Genomic DNA, 18,477 nt, shown 5'->3' with positions numbered 1-18,477 from the left:
GCAGGCAGGCAGACAGACAGCAGGCAAGTCAAGTCAAGTCAAGTCAAGTTTATTTATATAGCCCTAATTCACAAGCATGTCCCAGAGGGCTTCACAGAGAATATGTCTAGCTACTTCTAGCTGACACAACAGTAGCAAATTAGAGAATAAAGATAACACATTGAACAATAGAGAAATATAGAAAATATAGAAATATAGGATAGAGCGGGAGAAGTGAGGAGAGCAGGGGGAATGTGAGAGAGTGATGGGGTGGGGAGGGAATGAGAAATGTTGGAGAGTATAGGAGGTGGGGAAGGAGCAGGGGAAGGGGGAAAGAGGAGAGAGCAGGGGAGGGGGGAGGGAGAGCGAGGGGATGTGGGAGAAGAGAGCAGGGAGAGGGAGGAGGTGGGGAGAGAATATGAAATGTGGGGGAGGAGAGAACGGAGAAGGAGAGGTGGGGAAAGTAGCAGGGGAAGGGGGAAAGAAAGAGAATGGGTGCCATGCTTTAAAATGGAATGGATGCCATGCTTTAGAAAAGTGTGTGTGTGTGTGGGGGGGGGGGTTCGGGAACGGGAGGAGGTGGGGGGGCGAGAGCAGAGGGAGTATGAGAGACTATATGGAGAGAACAGGGAGAGGAGGGCTAGCTGACACAACAGTAACAAATTACAGTAGTAATAATAACACATTGAAGAATCATATGATAGAGAAATATAGACACACATTTTGCAAACGGACATATGTCGATTTCTTAGCAACCAAACTGTGCTTAACTTAATTTGCTCCAAGCCTTTAGCCAAATAAACACATGTTCACATAGCTTATGGGTAGCTTTAGGGTAGAATGGGTGCCATGTTTTAAAATAGTGGCGGAATAGTGGGAGGGGATAGAATGGGTGCCATGCTTAGGAGTAGAATGGGTACTATGCTTTAGAATAGTGGGGAAAGAGGAGAGAGCAGGAGAGGGGAGGAGGGAGGGAGAGCGGGGGGATGTGTGGGAGGAGAGAGCAGGGAGAGGGAGGAGGTGGGGAGAGACTGGGAAATGTGGGGAAGGAGAGAACGGAAAAGGAGAGGTGGGAGGGTGCAGGGGAGGGAAAGTAGGGGGAATGTGAGAGAGGAGAGAGCAGGAAGTGGCAGGGAATGGGGAAAATTGGGGAGGAGAGGAGGAGGGGAAGGAGCAGGGGAGGGGAGAAAGAGAGAGCAGGAGAAGGGAGGGGGGAGAGCGGTGGAATGTGGGGAGAGGTGGGGAGGGAATGGGAAATGTGGGAGATGAGATAACAGGAAGGGGAAAGTGGGGAAGGAGCAGGGGAAGGGGGAAAGAGAAAGAGAGGGGGGGAGAAGATCAGACAAACTGACTACTCTAGAAATTAACCAGAATTAACTAGGACACAGGGGATCTAGCTAATCTACAGTCTAGTCTAGCCTGTCCTATTCTGCTCTGGTCTGATTTTAGCCTGAACACTATAACAGGTCTACAGCCTATAGTTAGGTTGTAGCTAATCTATCGCCTACCTAAGCTATTCTAACCTACCGGCAGCTCTTGACCAGTGATGGTGAGCACCGATGCCCCCCACCCCGGCCCCCGTCCCCACACACATAAGGCGTGGGAGAGAAGGCCAGGCCGGGACACAGCGGCACCCCCTCACCCCCAGGCAGGCAGGCAGGCAGGCTGGCAGGCAGGCAGGCAGGCAGGCAGGCAGACAGACAGGCAGGCAGGCAGGCAGGCAAGCAGACAGGCAGGCAGGCAGACAGACAGACAGGCAGGCAGACCGACAGACAGACAGACAGACAGACAGACAGACAGACAGACAGACAGACAGACAGACAGACAGACAGACAGGCAGGCAGACCGGCAGGCAGGCAGGCAGACAGACAGACAGACAGACAGACAGACAGACAGACAGACCGGCAGGCAGGCAGGCAGACAGACAGACATAGACAGCAACGAGAAACATTGATGCTTAATCACAAAGGAGATGGAGACGGATGAGTTAGAAAACACTTGTGCAGACTTAAATCCAACTGAAACCCCATTGGATTTGGTTGAAGTTGAGGATGCACTTTAGAAAAGAACCTATTTGAGCTTTATGTGCCTGTAGTTTTTTATTGTGTGCGAAAGATTATATACCCCCCCCCCCCCCCCAAAAAAAAAAGTGGCTAAATAACTTTTACTCTGAGTACATTTTAAAGCCCCAATCAGTAAGATTTTTGACATTTTTTACTGTAATATAAGAGCTTTTTAGTCACAGGACATGGTAGATTGACTTGTAATAGGGAGACCCTCGACTTTATTTATCCCACACCGCCCTCCATTGGCCAGCCCTGGGACTAAGCAAGTTGTCTGCCACATCCCGTGGCAATAAAAAATAAAAAAAGAAAAGGATGCGCGCATGCGCTGTACAGCGGAAGCGCTGATATCAGGAAAACTAGGAAGTAACTCGATTCGGATTTGCTACGAAAATGATGTTTCACGGAACTATGGATTATTATTTCATCACGTAGTTAGTACCCGATGTCACAACATGTACATAGAGCTGTGTTTTGTTGACTTTGAATGGAGATATCGTTATCGATACTATTGGACCGAGAGGGTGCAGTTTCCCCAATAGCAAAACTTGGAAAACTTACTGAATGGGGCTTTAAATGAGCTATTTACTTACAGTAATTTTACTTCTATCAAAGTAAACTTTCATCAAAGTAACAGTACTTCTACTTGAGTAGATTTTTTCTGTACTCTTTCCACCCTTGTAGAATAACAATATATTAACTTCCACCTGTTTAAATTATACTTATAAATAAAAACAAACAAACAAAACACCATTAACAAATGTAGTTGACAATAAATAAAACATAAACAAACTACACTAATTTAATAGTAAATAACTTCTTAACCTGCAAAAGTGTTGTGTATGCTCCTCCTCTCTCACAGGTTGGTATTTGACTTATATAGAGTATATTTAGCAGTTATTGTGGGGGAAATATACTTCAGAAATTCAGAACTTTCATGCCTGCCTCGTTTGCTTCTGACTCTCAGGTGTGAAAACCTCAGTTACAAAATTACTTCCTGTCCAGAGCCCTGTACTACGAAACTAGTTTAACAGATCCGCGATAAGTCCCTTTGATCTGGTTTGACTGAACAGGATCAAAGCTATCTAGTTAACTGATACTACGACGCTGGTTTTTTACTAGGTAAGTGGACCTGGGATCTGCCTGTGCACGCGCACGTTTTTCGCTCGTGCACAGGCGCGCGTCCACGCGAAAGAGGTGCACTAGCCAATCACATTATGAACAGCTGAGTTGATCCACGCCCACACCAATTTCCACACCCATTTCCTCGTTCCATGAAAGCGCAGTGCATGATCAGAGTTTTAGCGGATATTTAATGTATCCGCGATTTAATGTCAGAATGAAAATCCGCGTTGGATAGTCTGCTGAAGGGCTGTCTAAAGCAGCAGCTTGTATTCACATCAGTCATTTGATTTACTTCGATCAGCGATTTCTGTCTGATACAGCTGCATACATTGATACAGCAGCAACAAATGTAATCTCAGTCTATAGCTACATTTCCACAATCTGTAAGCCTATTTAGACCATAGATTTAGAAACGCATGCTCAATGAATAATGATCTCTATCACTCATGTGTGTGGTTGCACTGATCGAATAATTCATATATAAAATAGCCTAGTATAAAGCCTAATAGCCTACTATAAAAGAGAAAACTGCTGAATTGAGACGATGCGGATTTTCTGGCATGTAGGAGAATATCACCCTCACTCCATTTGAGGGTCCATTCATGATATGCGCCGCGGTGATTAATAGTGATCATATTTCTCCACGCATCGTTGAGCTGTTAAGACATAAAGTGGTAAGTAGGCTTAATTTAATTATGTAGCCTACAGAGCCACAAATGTTTTTCTTGTTATATTCTCAGTTGACTGCAATCTATTTTTCATATGGCGATCTTATATGAACGGTGAGTGACTCCAGAGAGCCGATTATATGTCTGTCATGGATTTTGATCTTATCCTCTGAAGCTAACCTGGTCGCGACCAGGTTAGCTTTGCAGCGTCAGTTGCCATGGTGATTGAAAGTTAACTTGCTTTGTAGTACGGCTAAACCAGGTTTAAACTCAAACTTACTCGGATAAGGCATTAAACTAGCTTCGTAGTACAGGCTACTGGTCTTTGAACAGAGACACATGCATCACTTCTAGGAAGATGCCGGGTATTTCTTACCACCCACCCCCTCCTTACCACCATGCCACTCATAGTCACTATGTAATATAATAATTTTCATTGATTTAATTTGAATTTATTTAGCACTTTATCAAAACAGAGTTACAAAGTGCTTCACGGCAGCAAAGGGAAGTATATTAGCATACAAAACGACTACTAGGCAACTTGAGCGCTACGTGCACTTATATAGGCTTGCCCGCTGCATGGCCTCATGGTGAGGCGCTCTCGCTCCCCATTCGTCTCTTGTCAAACCGCTGCTTCCTCCGACACTGAGCATCCCCGGCCCTGGCGCTCTGGCAGGGTGCTATACTGCCGGCGTGATGACTGCAGGGGGCCGCAGCCGATCCAGGGGAAGCTGCAGCTCATGCCCCATCATCAGGAGGGCTGGGGAGCTGCTGGTAGTTGAGTGTGGCGTCGCCCGGTAGTGCAACAGAGTGTGGAGCAGTGCGGATGAGAAGGAAAGACCATCTGCCAGGTGCACTCTGATGCCATTTTTCAGTGTCTGGTTTAACCTTTCCAGCCCTACATTTGCCTCCAGGTGGTAGAAAGCTGTGCGGACGTGTTTAATCCCCCTGCGGGCCGTTATCTGTAGTGATGGTGTTGGGGATACCCCACCGAGCAAACAGAGAAGAGAGGAAATTTGTGACCACACGTGCCGTTACGGACCCCGTGGCGACCACCTCTGGCCAGGAAGCGCTAATGGTGTGCGATGCCATTGAGCTCCCCACAGATGATGTCCCGATCTATGCCCGGCCACCACACCAAATCCCTGTAGCGCTGCTTCACCTTCACAATGCCCCGGTGCCCAGCTCGTTCCTGACTCGGTGGAAAGGCACCAGCTCTGGGACTTTTGAGGGCCACCCCTCCCGGATGTAAGTGCGGAGCTACAGTAGGAGAGCGTGGGTCCCTCCTCTGATGCAAGAAGTTCCTCCAGCGAGACTGTGGCTTGGAGCGGGGTGTGGAGTATAAGGATAAGCTCCGGTCCCATTGTGTCTGGTGTTGGGGTGGGGGTGGCGCGGGAAAGCAGGTCAGCCATCACATTCTTCCTGCCAGGACTAAACAGTGTGGTGAAGTTGTATGGCTGGAGCATCTCTGACCAGCGGTAGATCCTCAGTGGCAACGTAGCAAGCAGGGCCATGAGAGCCTAGTGGTCCAGCCATAATGTAAAGTGCCATCCATACAAGTACATGTGGCACCGTTCACACACCCAGACACAGGCCAGCGCCTCACGCTCCCCCACAGAGTACTTTTGTTCAGCTGGGGTGAGCTCCAATCACCATATTGGATGCATCATAAGTCACAAATGTGGGGCTTGCCAGGTCGAACTATGCGAGAACCAATGTTGAGGCAAGCTGTGTCCTGAGCTGGAGAATAGCGGCAGAGCAGCCCGGGGTCCACTCGCAGGCTGTATCCTGTCATGGCTGTTTTACTTTCAACATTATCTCCCACATTTTTTCTCTCTCTTTCAAGTGCCCAAATGTCCTTTATCAGACCTCTTTTCCAATTGTTTCTTTAGAATTAAGTTTTAACAGCAACAGCAATAAAACATTTCTAGTCCACAACTTTTCCTTTTTTCTTTTTCTCCTTTTTTTCTTAGCATGCAAAGTTCACATCAAGGCAGGGAAAATGGGGCTGGGAGACTCCGTGGGTGACACCACTGTCTGAGTTAGTAGCCCGGGTTTGGAGGGGAAGGGCGTCAGCTGTGATGCTAAACCCGCTGCTGACTCAAGCTGGAAAGCTATTTCCACAGCTTTTGCCAAGGTCCCTTTGTCTGGGGACAATAGCAACTTATCTCTGAGTTTTGGGTTATTAGATGTGCTTACAGTAGCTAGTTGGTCCCATATCAGTTCATCTTCCAGCACTCCAAACGTACAGAGGCTGGCCAGTCCCCTCAGATGGGCTACATAATGGTGGACAGACTCACCCGCCTGCTGTCGGCGCTGATGCATAACGTTCTGTGGAGCAGCGAAATATCTGGACAGCAGTGTGACACAGTCCGCATATAGGAGATCATCGAAATATCCGCTGTCCCTCGTTGCCCAAGTGGTGTATTAGCAGGGCTTTCCTGCTTTCATCGCTAGCACCGGCTAGCCCGACGGCTACAATGAACGTTTCAAAGGATTCATGCCAGCGAACGCATGAGATCGGCAGCTCGCCAGGCAGAGCGAGGAATGAGGTGAGCGCAGAGAATCCATCGTCCTTGCCATAAAGCTATGCCTGCTGTAACGACACAGCCACAACTGATGTGATGCATACACAACAGCGCTGTTATGGCTGGGATGAATAAATAAATAAATACATAAATAAATAAATAAATATGCTATTTATTCATTTATTCATTCATTTATTAGCAGCACGGAGCTTTCAACCCTAGCCGCCCAAGATCACAAGACCCTTTTGCAACTGTGAGTACCTTTGAAATGTCTCTGCAACACTTGTAAGACGAGCATTGTTTGGCCAACCACGGCTTGAGACTTAATCATGGGCTTTTCTATAAGGGACTGTGTAGGAACACAGTGAGAACATTAGCTGGCCCACTGGCTGTTGTGACATTACATTGTGAGATGCAAGCTGAACAGCTGAGGAACACAAGTTCTTCCCCTCTGTGTCACCACTGTGTGGTGTCAGGTGTCAGAGGGCACTCAACAGTGAAGGGCAGAACCAGAAGGCATGAGCTTCTGGTTTTTCCCTTCACTGTTGGGAATCTCGGGCAAAATATTTGACTGGTACTCTAAGGCCTACAAAATTCCTCTTCAGCCGGAGAACTGCTCGGTGACCTCTCTGGACTTCCCCACAGCTGTGCAACAGTCTCTGACGTTGGGGACAACTCTTGCCAAAAAACTAATTCTGAAAAAATGGAAGTCCCCCTCTTCACCTTCTTTCCAACTGTGGTCGATGGACATGATCTCGGTTATAAGGATGGAGATGCTCAGATCCTTGACAACCAACTCACTTAAAAAGTTTCTAACTATTTAGGACCCGTTTCTAGCCTATATACCTCGATGAGGTTAAGGGCGGTGGGTGACTTGCCCGACTGGTTTCTGTTGGACGCCTTGCGTGGGACCCCATGCGCGACATCTCTTACAAGTGCAGGCCTTAAAATTTGGCGCGGGATTGCGGGAATCCCGCACATTTTCCAGAATTCCCGCATATTTTCAATTTATAAAGGGGGAGTAATCCCGCAACGGTTTGCGCAGATCTATGTTTGTGCGGAACGGTGCTTAGCAAGCGAAACGGCTGTCTGTCTGACCCACTGAGTCTCTGAGCACAGACTGTAGAAAGAGATGCAAGATAGCCAAGCGAATGTGATTGGATGAACGTTTGACACTAGGCCAATCAGAGGCAGAGAGGGGCGGGTCATGCCTTCCCATCATGGGGGAAAAAATATTGCATCCCTCAGTCTGCTCTCGACATCAACGCTCCTCTGCTGATTTCTCGGTGGATACAGCTGCTTGCAAACATGATAGATAAGATCGCTGGCTAAAAAGGAAAACTACGTCCTCAGAAGGGGGACCCGCTCAGAAAAAACAAACAGCACAAGTCGAACAACAAGGCACTTCTAGTTGAAACGTCAACACCGAGTAACGTCACTGTCAGTGATGTTTAGTGTTACGTTATTGACGATGAAGAATCTGATGTCGATAATGACATTAAAACGTTAATCCTCCTTATGCCGAGTGCCAGTACTGGCAACGTTGTTGTCGCCACTCAAATTACATTTCTCATAAAGCAGCCGTGAAAATCTGGTGGAAGCATTTTCAATAAAAAGTGAAACGACACACAGATGGTTTATAGTCACTTCAATAGAACTCTCCCCAATGCAAAATTCTAACAGGTTTAGTTGCCAGTAATGACAGTAAGAAAGGCAGATGTAGTGAGCAAAGATGGATGATTTAATATTCCATAGCTCTGACCTAACCAAATCTAACTGACATCACTATTGTGAACACAAAACAAGGAACACTTCTGATATAATATGATATTAGTGTTTTAGTAGAGTGTATCACTCAATACAAAAAATAAAGGCTTTCATAGAACCAAAAGCCTATGGCTTAGTCTGCAGAAAAAACATGACAAAAGTATTAATTTAGACTCAGGTGTGCATAAACTACTTCCTTTTTTAAATACAAAAATGTGAAATTACAGTATTTGTCGGTTATATCGCCTGAAAAAAATCACCCTTAAAGTCTATAGAACCCCCCGAAAATCTATAAATGCCCCCTATCTGAAGAACATAAGGGGGGAATTCCCCCCTTGTTTGCAAAGTGAATTTTAAGCCCTGAAGTATATAAGCATATTATATGGATGGTAGCGCCACATTATGATAACTGTTGATATATGTATGTTTTTTGTTTGTTTGTTTTCCGTTACTGTGTCTGAGCTTGTTCTTTTTTGTTCATGTATATTGTTAAAATTGAAAAATATATATATTTTTTTTTAATTAACACTTTTTAAACATCTTATTATGTTGACGTTAAAACATGAAATGCATATCTTATTGTATTAACTTCACAAAACTCTGTGGTATATCACCAGAAAGCCCTCTATTGCTGTTCTACAAGATGTTTTAAATGTATGTGTGTGTGTGTGTGTGTGTGTGTGTGTGTGTGTGTGTGTGTGTGTGTGTGCGCGCGTGCGTGTGTGTCTGTGCGTGTTCAGACTCCCCATCAGAACTGGTGAGAAGGGTAAATCGGTGAGAACTTCACACCAGTTCAACCAGTGACCTCCAGCTGGAGGGCCGCCAGCTGCAACTGAACCCCAAATTGTATACTGTTTGTTTAATGTTCTTACTCATCTCACTGACTTAGTGGGGCCCAAATAGCCTATACTGTACTTAAAAATATGTTTCTAGTGTGTTTTTCAGTGTGTGATGTGTGTCTTCGGACAGAGCCAGACTGTAGAGTGTCCCACTACACGTGTGACACAAGCTCTAAATGGAAATAAGGTTTATACTGCATTATGTTTGACATCTCATCATGCATACTGTATCTCTTCTGGATCCTGTTTGGTGTTGCAATGACTCAACTTTGCCTTAACTTTCTTAACTTTGTGTTAGAACATTTAATCTAATCGTATTTGTCATTTTATATGTTTAAGCCATCAGATGGAAAATTGCATTTTGTTTTGTTTTGTTGTGGCTAACCAACAACACATCCTCTGTCAGTGTGTGAGTGAATGTGTTATGTAAGGCATCAGTGTTGTTTTTCCACATCAGTTTCTGAAGAATGACGGCAACCGCAGTCCGTTTACAACATGCAGGTGCACGATGCTATAAAGCAGTGGTCTTCAACAGGGGGTCCGGGACCCGCAGGGAGTCCGCAGAGGTACTGCACGGGGGTCCGCCAATTCTTTGTCAAAGTAGTTTGTGAACATTTCTAAAAATGTATTTTAGACAAAAAATATATAATATTGAGTAAACTCCAAGCATTAATATAGGCAATAATACTTTTTACAACAAATTATTTCAAAAGTGAATCTGATGAAGCAATATGTGAAACACATTGTTCGCTCCTTCTTGCTTTTTTAATGTACTCTGTTAATAAAAAGAAGTGTCAATCCTGATATCTTGGTGTGCGCTGGATTATAAATGTTATGCTCTGTCTATGAAACAAAAAGGTTGAAGACCCCTGCTATAAAGTGATAGACGGGTTTTTTTAGCATATGTGTGTGTGTGTGTGCGCATGTTAAGTTGCACAAACATCTGTGTTGAGATTCAATCTGGTAGGTCCAGGTTCCCGTACGTAACCCTAATCACCTTAGTTTACATCACTGTATGACAGCAGTCCATGTACTATAGTACTTTAACTTTAACTTGTTTATATTATTTAGATAGGCTACTGCTTAACAAGGAACAGACACAAGTTGTTGAATATGAGTTTCTCAATTATATAGTCTGATAGTGTTCAGCTATAGAGGAGTGATATAGTCTGATAGCACACAGAGAGTGTATTTACCTGTTGGCCATGTTGTGGTAAAAACAAAGAGGGGTTTCAGAAACTCATGTACAAAATGCCTTCCTGTGCATTTCCTTGAAGAGTCACATCAGTTCTAGGAAGATGCTGGGTCTTTCTTACCAAAACCCCCTCCCCACACCCACCACACGACTGTTTACTTCAAACTCTCTGTCCTATGAAGGATGAGGGGGGGGGGGGGGGGGGGTATTTGTGTCTGCTCTCACACATCAATTCTCACTGTGGGCCAATTATTCCTCCAGAGTCTCAAGATATATGAGTGCATTTACATGCACACTAATAAACTGTTGATCAGATTTCGAGTTATCTGATTACAGTATCAAGTGGTCATGTAAACGGCATCCTTTATCAGATAAAGGCCGTTTACCAGAAAACCGATAAAAACACCTAGGTTTCTGCTGAGTCATCAGGTTTATTCATTGTCGTCAATGTCCACTCACGCACTTTGAGGTGAGTTCCCGCTATTTACTAAGTGCATGTAAATGCAGAAATCAGATTATTGCCAGTTATCTGATCATGATTCTCAGTTATCTGTTTATTGTGTGCATTTAAACACAAGAGTGCGTTTACATATGTTTCTATTGTGTTTTAATAATGGTGTGATGTGTCTTTGGACAGGGAATAAGGTTTATACTGCATTATGTTTGACATCTGTGATTTGTTGTCTCCTTTTAATAAACAAATAAATGTCTCCTCGTGCAGACTGTATCATACTGTACCTCTTCTGGATCCTGTTAATACTGACAGGTCCATGGTATTATTTGTCATCTTTTGTGTACGTGCTGCACAAAGCCGTCAGATGGAAAATTTAACTTTTTTTTGTTTAGTTGTGGCTAACCACCAACGCATCCTCTCTGTGTGTATGAGTGTGTTGTGTGTGTGGTGTGTGTGTGTGTGTGTAGTGTGTTAGAGTTTGTATTTTTCCACAACAGGGTCTGAACAAACGGCCACAACCGCAGTCTATTTCCAACATGCAGGGACTTTTGTGTGTGTGTCTGTGTGTCTGTGTGTGTGTGTGTGTGTATTAAGACGTGTATTAAGCTGTCCATGGAGTGCAGTTAACTTTGTGTTGGCAATTAATCAATCGTTAAAAAATGGTTAATTATTTCCCCTAACCCCGTTCAGGGGTATGCAGATGACTTTCTGATATCCTCCCGGCAGGAGGTTGTTATCAACAACATGCTCTCCAGAACTGACTCCTTTTTACAGTGGTCTGGACTGGAGGTTAAAGAATCAAAACGTACAGTTTTCTATGAAAGGCGCAGCGGGGGAAACCGCTGGTACCATTCTAAGTCAGACTCATTGCCCGAGTTCACAATCAACAATAAGAGTTGATGGTAAGAGTAAAGTGGTAAGAGTTTACTCACTGCAGGAGACATATTATACCTGGGGCATAAATTCAATGTAGCAGCTGAGTGGAAAGATCAAGTCGATCATATCATATCTGAGTACTCCACCAGACTTGATTTGATAAATGCATCGCCCCTGCCACTCATCATGAAATTGGAAGCAGTCAGACAAATAGCACTGGCCAAAGTTCAGCATTTGTTTTCCAATGTACATATTCCACATAAGTCTTTGCATCTATTGAATGATACAACTGTATGTTTGGTAAGACAGTGGGCTGGACTAAATACACACACTACACGTGATATCATATTTCACAGTAAACAGGACTGGGGGTTCCAAACTTTGAATGGACATATTTTGGTCTGACTGGCCTGACTTGAACGATCTATGTGGCTGGGCCAAAGTCACACTGGAGTGGGTGGGGTCCAACTCTGAGGCAGTGAATGTCTCGCAGGAGATTATATCTGATCCCAGCATTACTGTGAGAGCAATCTGGGAACCCAGAGTCTATTTCGGCACATAAATAGACTCTGGGACAGCCATACCTGTTTTTAGGCTTCCTGTAGAGGGCGGATCTTCTGCCCAGGACTTCCACTTCCGCGCAGCAGTGCATTTTAAAAACATACATTGCGTTGATTTTATTTTGAATGCTAAACACCAAAATTATTATTCACTAGCGTTCGGGACCAGAACTCTTATATTCACTGGTACAACAACAGAGCGGCACTGCACGGAGGCGCTTGTTACACGGGTGGAAGATTTGCACTGTACAGGAAGCCTCAAAAAAAGGTATGGCTGCCCAGAGTCTATTTACGTCGCGAAATAGACTCTGGGTTCCCAGATTGCTGTGAGAGCGACCGTAAACATCTGTGGAACAGAAAACCTGCTTCCACTAACACATGCCCGAGGTCACCTCTTGAGGGCACAACAACGGAGACAGCAACAACACTGGACAGATTTGAAACTCCAGGGCGCACACACACAAGGAGGCATTGTGACAAAAAGATGTCATAGGACACACACACACACACTCACACTCATGATGTCATCAGTGTTATCATAATGGGGCACACACACACACACACACACACACACACACACACACACACAAACACAAGGAGGCATTGTGACATCACTGATGCAATAACATTTAATGAGCAACAGCGAGACTACAGGTTTTACTAACCAAGCTCAATCTTTCCATTTGGCTTCCTGACAGTAATGCTCCTCACTGTATACTGTACATCATGGTCATGAACAGATAACTGAAACCATGTCCCACATCTTAAATGGTTGCCACGCATATAAAGGGATTTACATTTGTAGGCACGATAGAATAGTGGATTTGATATCAAAATATATCACCTCTATTTTCAGATCTTCTATTTCACTTCATAAACATTCCAGTGTGAAGCCGAGCATGTTCAGTCTGTGTAGTGACGATTCAGACGTGTTCTCTAATATTCCAGCTCACACTCCTGATGTTGTTGTTGTCAGTGTAAATCGTAGAGAGGTGTTTGTTCTAGAGGTTGGCTGCACCTTTGACCACAGCCTGGAGTACAGCAACCATTTCAGGGCCTCCTCCTCCCTCAGAGTATTGGCTATCATTCCTCAGCCTAAGCGTTGTCAGTTCTTGTGTCTCATAGTAAACCATATCGAGTGTGCTCTGAAACACCTTCAGTACTCACACGAAAACGCTGTCATTCTTCCTGCATTACTGTTTCACTCCTCACACGTCAGTCATCGCACAATATGGCGTCACTCATCAGTCATCAGTCCTCACTCGTCAGTCATCACTCGTCACTCATCAGTCATCAGTCATCAGTCCTCACTCGTCAGTCATCACTCCTCACATCTACCAGCGCTGCTAAGCCATGGCTCAACAACCTGAACAGGAACACCAAGCAGGGTGGTTGGAGGGGGCCTGAAGGAGGGATTCAGGGAAAGAAGAAGAGACCAGGGGACAGGACAAGGACAGAGCAGGAAACATCTGGTAGATGCGGCCTGGGGGCTGAACTGAAGGGCAGAGCAGGTCTGGATGGCGGACAGGAGGACAACCAGAATGGCAAAGCCTCTCTGAACCTGGACCGCTCAGGAGGTCAGTGATGAAGACCCTAATAAAGTACCCAATAAAATACCCTAATTCAGTCCACATCAGAGGCACAGACCTGACACAGATCTGATGAGATTTAGTCTCTCTGACCCTGAATATTGTTATTAGAATGAGTTCAGATTAGAACATGACTGATCTGTATTGTAGGTGGAGAAATAACAGAGACACTCTGATCACAACAGTCATTCTGTTACATTCTCTGTGTTTACTTCTTGTAAATTAAACAAGAGAAGTTTAACACTTCATCAATTTGCTGGTGACCATCTGAGGCCATTTACACCTGGGACTAACATGCGTTTTATGTGATCAGATTGCAATCGGATAGTGCTTGACCACATTAACCTGGTTTAATTTACATCTGCTGTCTATAGTGTCCGCATTGAGATCAAATTACAATTGGATCAGGCAAGCTCCATTGCATAGAGGAGGGAAAAAAACTGGCTGTGAGTGTTGTTGTTTATGGATTGAGAGGACACATTGCATTTAAACTTGTGTACAATGTGGTCACCTACAGAGGTGGTTTGGCCGATCAGATCCGTCCTTAATCTGCCTTGGGGGCATTTTACACCTGTACTTTCGAGTGGTCAAGCACTATCCGACGATTGCAATCTGATTACAGAAAACGCATGCTAGTGCCAGGTGTAAATGTCCTCTCTGGAACCGCCTCAAGCACCTCTGGTGGTCCTCGGACCCCACGTTGAAAACCACTGCTTTACATAAACATGGGCAGAGAAAAAAGAGAACAGAAACACAGCACATACAAGCATTCAAAAATGTGATGTGATACAAATAGTGCTAGTGATGCTTCCTATAATTTACTTCTACTTGTTATTTTATGACACGCACACACGCACACACACATGCGCGCGCGCGCGCGCGCAGACACACACACACACACACACACACACACACACACAAATAAATACGAATGTGGAAAAACGTACCGTGGTTATGACCAGATCTCAGCAACATTGCAACAGAACCAGAGACCACAGACCAAACTGTGTGTTTGTGTGTGTGTGTGTGTGTGTGTGTGTGTGTGTTTGTGTGTGTGTGCATGCGTGCATGTATGTGTGTGTGTTTGTGTGTGGTGTGTGCGCGCACACACGTGTGTGTGTGTGTGTGTGTGCTTGTGTACGCGTGCGCCTGTGTGGATGTGAATGCGCGCATAGCCCACATCCTGTCTCCCAGCTCTGCCTTACAAGTGAAACACATGAAAAGTCCTTTCTGTTTCAAATGTCATGAAACCACTGTATTCTGGGCCAGTGGTTCTCAAGCCTTTTCATATCAAGGACCCTCATTTTGCACAGAGCCACTGACGCCTATTTGATGAGATTTTTGTCTCTCCGACCCAAATATGAGAATATTTTATTGTCAGATTCCATTAAGTCCAGAACTCCATGACTGTCTGTATTGTAGGGAGACATAACAGAGAAAATTCAATACCCCCTCCCCCCTTTTCGCCCTATTTCTCCTTCAAATTTTGTCCAATCTTCACCAAACCACATCACACAGTGTGTGTGGACTGTCCTACACAAAACCTGTTTTGCCGTGTTTTGAAAGACCACACCGTTGCGATATAATCTACTTATTTTGTGGGCGTGGCCTAGTTCACAAAAATCACCCTAACTCCGAAACACATTGTCCGTTGCGAATGAACCTTGGTACAGGTGTGCAGCTATGTACTCTGAGCTGATAAAAAACAATTGTGTCATTTTGACTATAGGGTGCGCTATGGCAACAATAAGTACCCGTAGCTCACAAACCATACTGTTCCCAAATCGGGTACATAGGTTCATAGAGTACTCTTCTACTCTGGCCTAAAAAATTACACCGATTGACCTCATGGTGGCGCTATAGCTGCCCTCTTTACATTTTGGTCCATAACTTTGGAACCATAGCTTCTACGATCAACATTCCTTCTATATAGACTACGCCCATTCTCGTCTAACTAGATTTTCCGCCATTTACAATTTTGACCAAAAGCGTTTTTTCGCTATTTCTCCTACAAACTGTGTCAAATCTTCACCAAACCACATCACACAGCTTGTGTGGACTGTCCTGCACAAAACCTGTTTTGCCGTTTTTTGAAAGACCGCACCGTTGCAATATAATCGACTTTCAAAGTGTTGTGGATGGGGCCTATTTCACAGAAATCGCTATTTCGCCTTCTAATTTTGTCCAAACTTCACCAAACCACAGCACACTGTGTGGACTGTGCTGCTCAAAACTTATTTTGTGGTTTTTTGAAAGACTGCACCGCAGCGTAGGCTATTTCATCATTAACTTATGATTTTGGGATACTGCGAACTGGGAGAGATGTAATTAGAACAATATAAGTTGAAAAGGCACCATGAGGCTATACAGAGGGGTGAGGTCCTTTTAATGCGACAAATACACATCTTTTAGAATTTCACAATAAATCCACTCCATTGGCTGGAAGCTGTTGTAAAATACTCTATAAACACACACCTGTGACCGCATCACAGTATTACTTATAATTATTTATTATTATGTATTTATTTAATATTTTTTTATAAGCCACAATATTAGTCACTATTGGCTTCATGGAAAGAGCGTGAATCGAACTGGTTGACAGTTATATCAAATTGGTCATTCAGTGGCGTTTTACGCCCCCGTAACTAACGTAGCTAACAGCTAACTACCGCCAGAGGCAAGAGCTAGCTGTAGCCTACTGTGAAGAACTGTTTTGCGGAGGAATGATTTGGCTTTTCGGTATACAATAAATTATTGAAACTAGAAACAGAGCGCGCTCCTTTCTAGCCTACCGTGCCTCGTCCTCCGTCCCATCCTCCTCATCGCTGATTTCTACCGTCCCTCGTTGGTTTCCCCTCGAGGTCTGCGTGCGCTCCACTGTGCAGAGTCATACGCAGCTCGGCCGCCACACCACCACTCCCTCTTCAAATATAATGTGAGATGTTGCTGTGTGTTTATTTTATGAAACCTCAACAGCTACAGTATGTTACCATTTTATAAAAGCAACAAACCCCTCGAGGTCGTGGTTTACACAGATTTTACAACAGCTAAAGGCTGTTTTAAGACACAACGTGGAGCCCCATTGTAAAATCAGCATAAACCACGGCCTCAAGGAGTTTATTGTTTAATACTAGTAGGCTACTCGGGTTGCCATGCACCTTCCATGCAGAAAAATAAGTGGGGGCCTGAGGGGTGGGGTGCCAGTGGTAAATCATAATTTAAAATGTTTTTTCAAGAAAGCATTTAGGTTCATACTTAAAGGGGCACTTACCCCCCCAGATTTCTGGCAAAACGGTATTCTCCTTGATTTGAAAATTCTGCAGGTAAGTCCCTTGTACCCTGGCAGAATTCCTAGCCCATAAACAAATGAATAACTTGGCCAATAAGTATGTAACATACAAAATAAAACAAACGGTAATGTCTTCATTTGATGTAGAATGCAGAGGACATGTACTGTAACTGGTTTGTTAAACTCGCATTCCAGGAATATTGTATTTACCGCACTGTTAAAGTTTAACGTAACTGGCTCGTGCCTCAGCGAGCCTGTTTGTCCGGGAACACACTTGCTTTGCACCAGAACACACTCGATTTGAGGGCGGAACACGCCAAGATTGGCCAGCGCCAACTCCAGAGCCCAGAACTCTCAAATCAAATCATCGACAGAGACGCTATGGTCCGCCTCCCAATCCCTCTTTCTTTCTTTTTTGCATGACAGTAGTGTATCAGAGATAGAGTTCGTTATAAATATAGCCACGTTATAAACAACTAACCAATGCTGATGATCCATATGGAAACGGTAATACTCGAAATGGTTAAAAGTTATATAAATTTGGTCATTCAGTGGCGTTTTACTGCCATGTAACATAACTAACTAGCCGCTAACATTAGCCACAGTACCCACGATGCCTTATGTTGTTAAAGGGCTCGTGCTAAAAACGGGTCCATTGGAGTGAATGGAGATGTTGCAACTCTCCTATTATGGTTCTGGTGTGAACTACAGTAATGAGCACATGAAGAAAACATTTTTCACATGAGTGGGAAAGGGCGGAGTACTTTACTTTACTTTATTGCATTTAGCAAACGCCTTTGTCCAAAGCGACTCACAGTACACCGTGAGTAGACCGTGAAGTCCGGTTGTACCACATTTTGGGCATTTTGGAGGGCAAAAAAAAAGCAGGTTTGAACCCATAGAGGGCACTAGTGCTGCTGAAAATGATAAAGATTGTAGAATATTATCAGTTTGGTCTCAAATGTGGAAATGTTGACAAGAATTCTTCACACACCTTCCCAAAAGCCATATATATTGGTTAAAAGCTGAAAAAAGTGTTTTGGGGCTTAGTTACACTTTAAAGTTTGAAGTGCTTTATTAACAGTATTAGAAATAAGCTAAATAGATTTACATGTGACAGGTTTTCAGTTATAAACTCATAAATAAATGGGTATTCATGTCAATGTTGAGGTGCATTCAGTCTCTTTCTATCACAACTCAACGGGCTTCTCTAGTGCTTGTCTGGTCATAGCTGCGAGTACGATAATCCAACACTAGAGTGCGACAGAGTCCACACAAAAAAACTAAGCTTGTACTGTACACATTGTTATCCTCACATTAACAGAGCATTTTAATGCATAATGCAGAGACATCTCTACACACATTTTTGAATTTGAGAAAATTATATTAAGTAAAGTTTTTTGTCTTTTAACTTTTTGTTTGTTTTTGTTTTGTTAATCCATTAGTATTGAAGAAGATTAAACATACTAACATCAGAATTGTTTATTTTCTTCACATGGCTACTATATTTATATTGATTCATAAAACCTCAATGTCAATAAACAA

At 44.0% G+C, this 18,477-nt stretch overlaps 1 protein-coding gene across 1 annotated transcript in view; it reads left to right on the top strand.

The window, feature by feature from the left end:
* Positions 1 to 9,679, top strand: part of LOC310779124 (uncharacterized protein) — a 50,659-nt gene extending 40,980 nt beyond the window's left edge. Inside the window, exon 7 of the mRNA XM_083639624.1 lies at positions 8,871 to 9,679. Coding sequence (XP_083495750.1) covers positions 8,871 to 8,891 — 21 coding nt within the window. The 3' untranslated portion in view covers positions 8,892 to 9,679. The remainder of the gene's footprint in view (positions 1 to 8,870) is intronic.
* The last annotated feature ends 8,798 nt before the right edge of the window (positions 9,680 to 18,477 follow it).

This window comes from Poromitra crassiceps, assembly GCF_964638095.1.
Source record: "Poromitra crassiceps genome assembly, chromosome: 7".
Taxonomy (NCBI): Eukaryota; Metazoa; Chordata; class Actinopteri; order Beryciformes; family Melamphaidae; genus Poromitra; species Poromitra crassiceps.
This window is presented reverse-complemented; position numbering and strand designations above follow the sequence as displayed.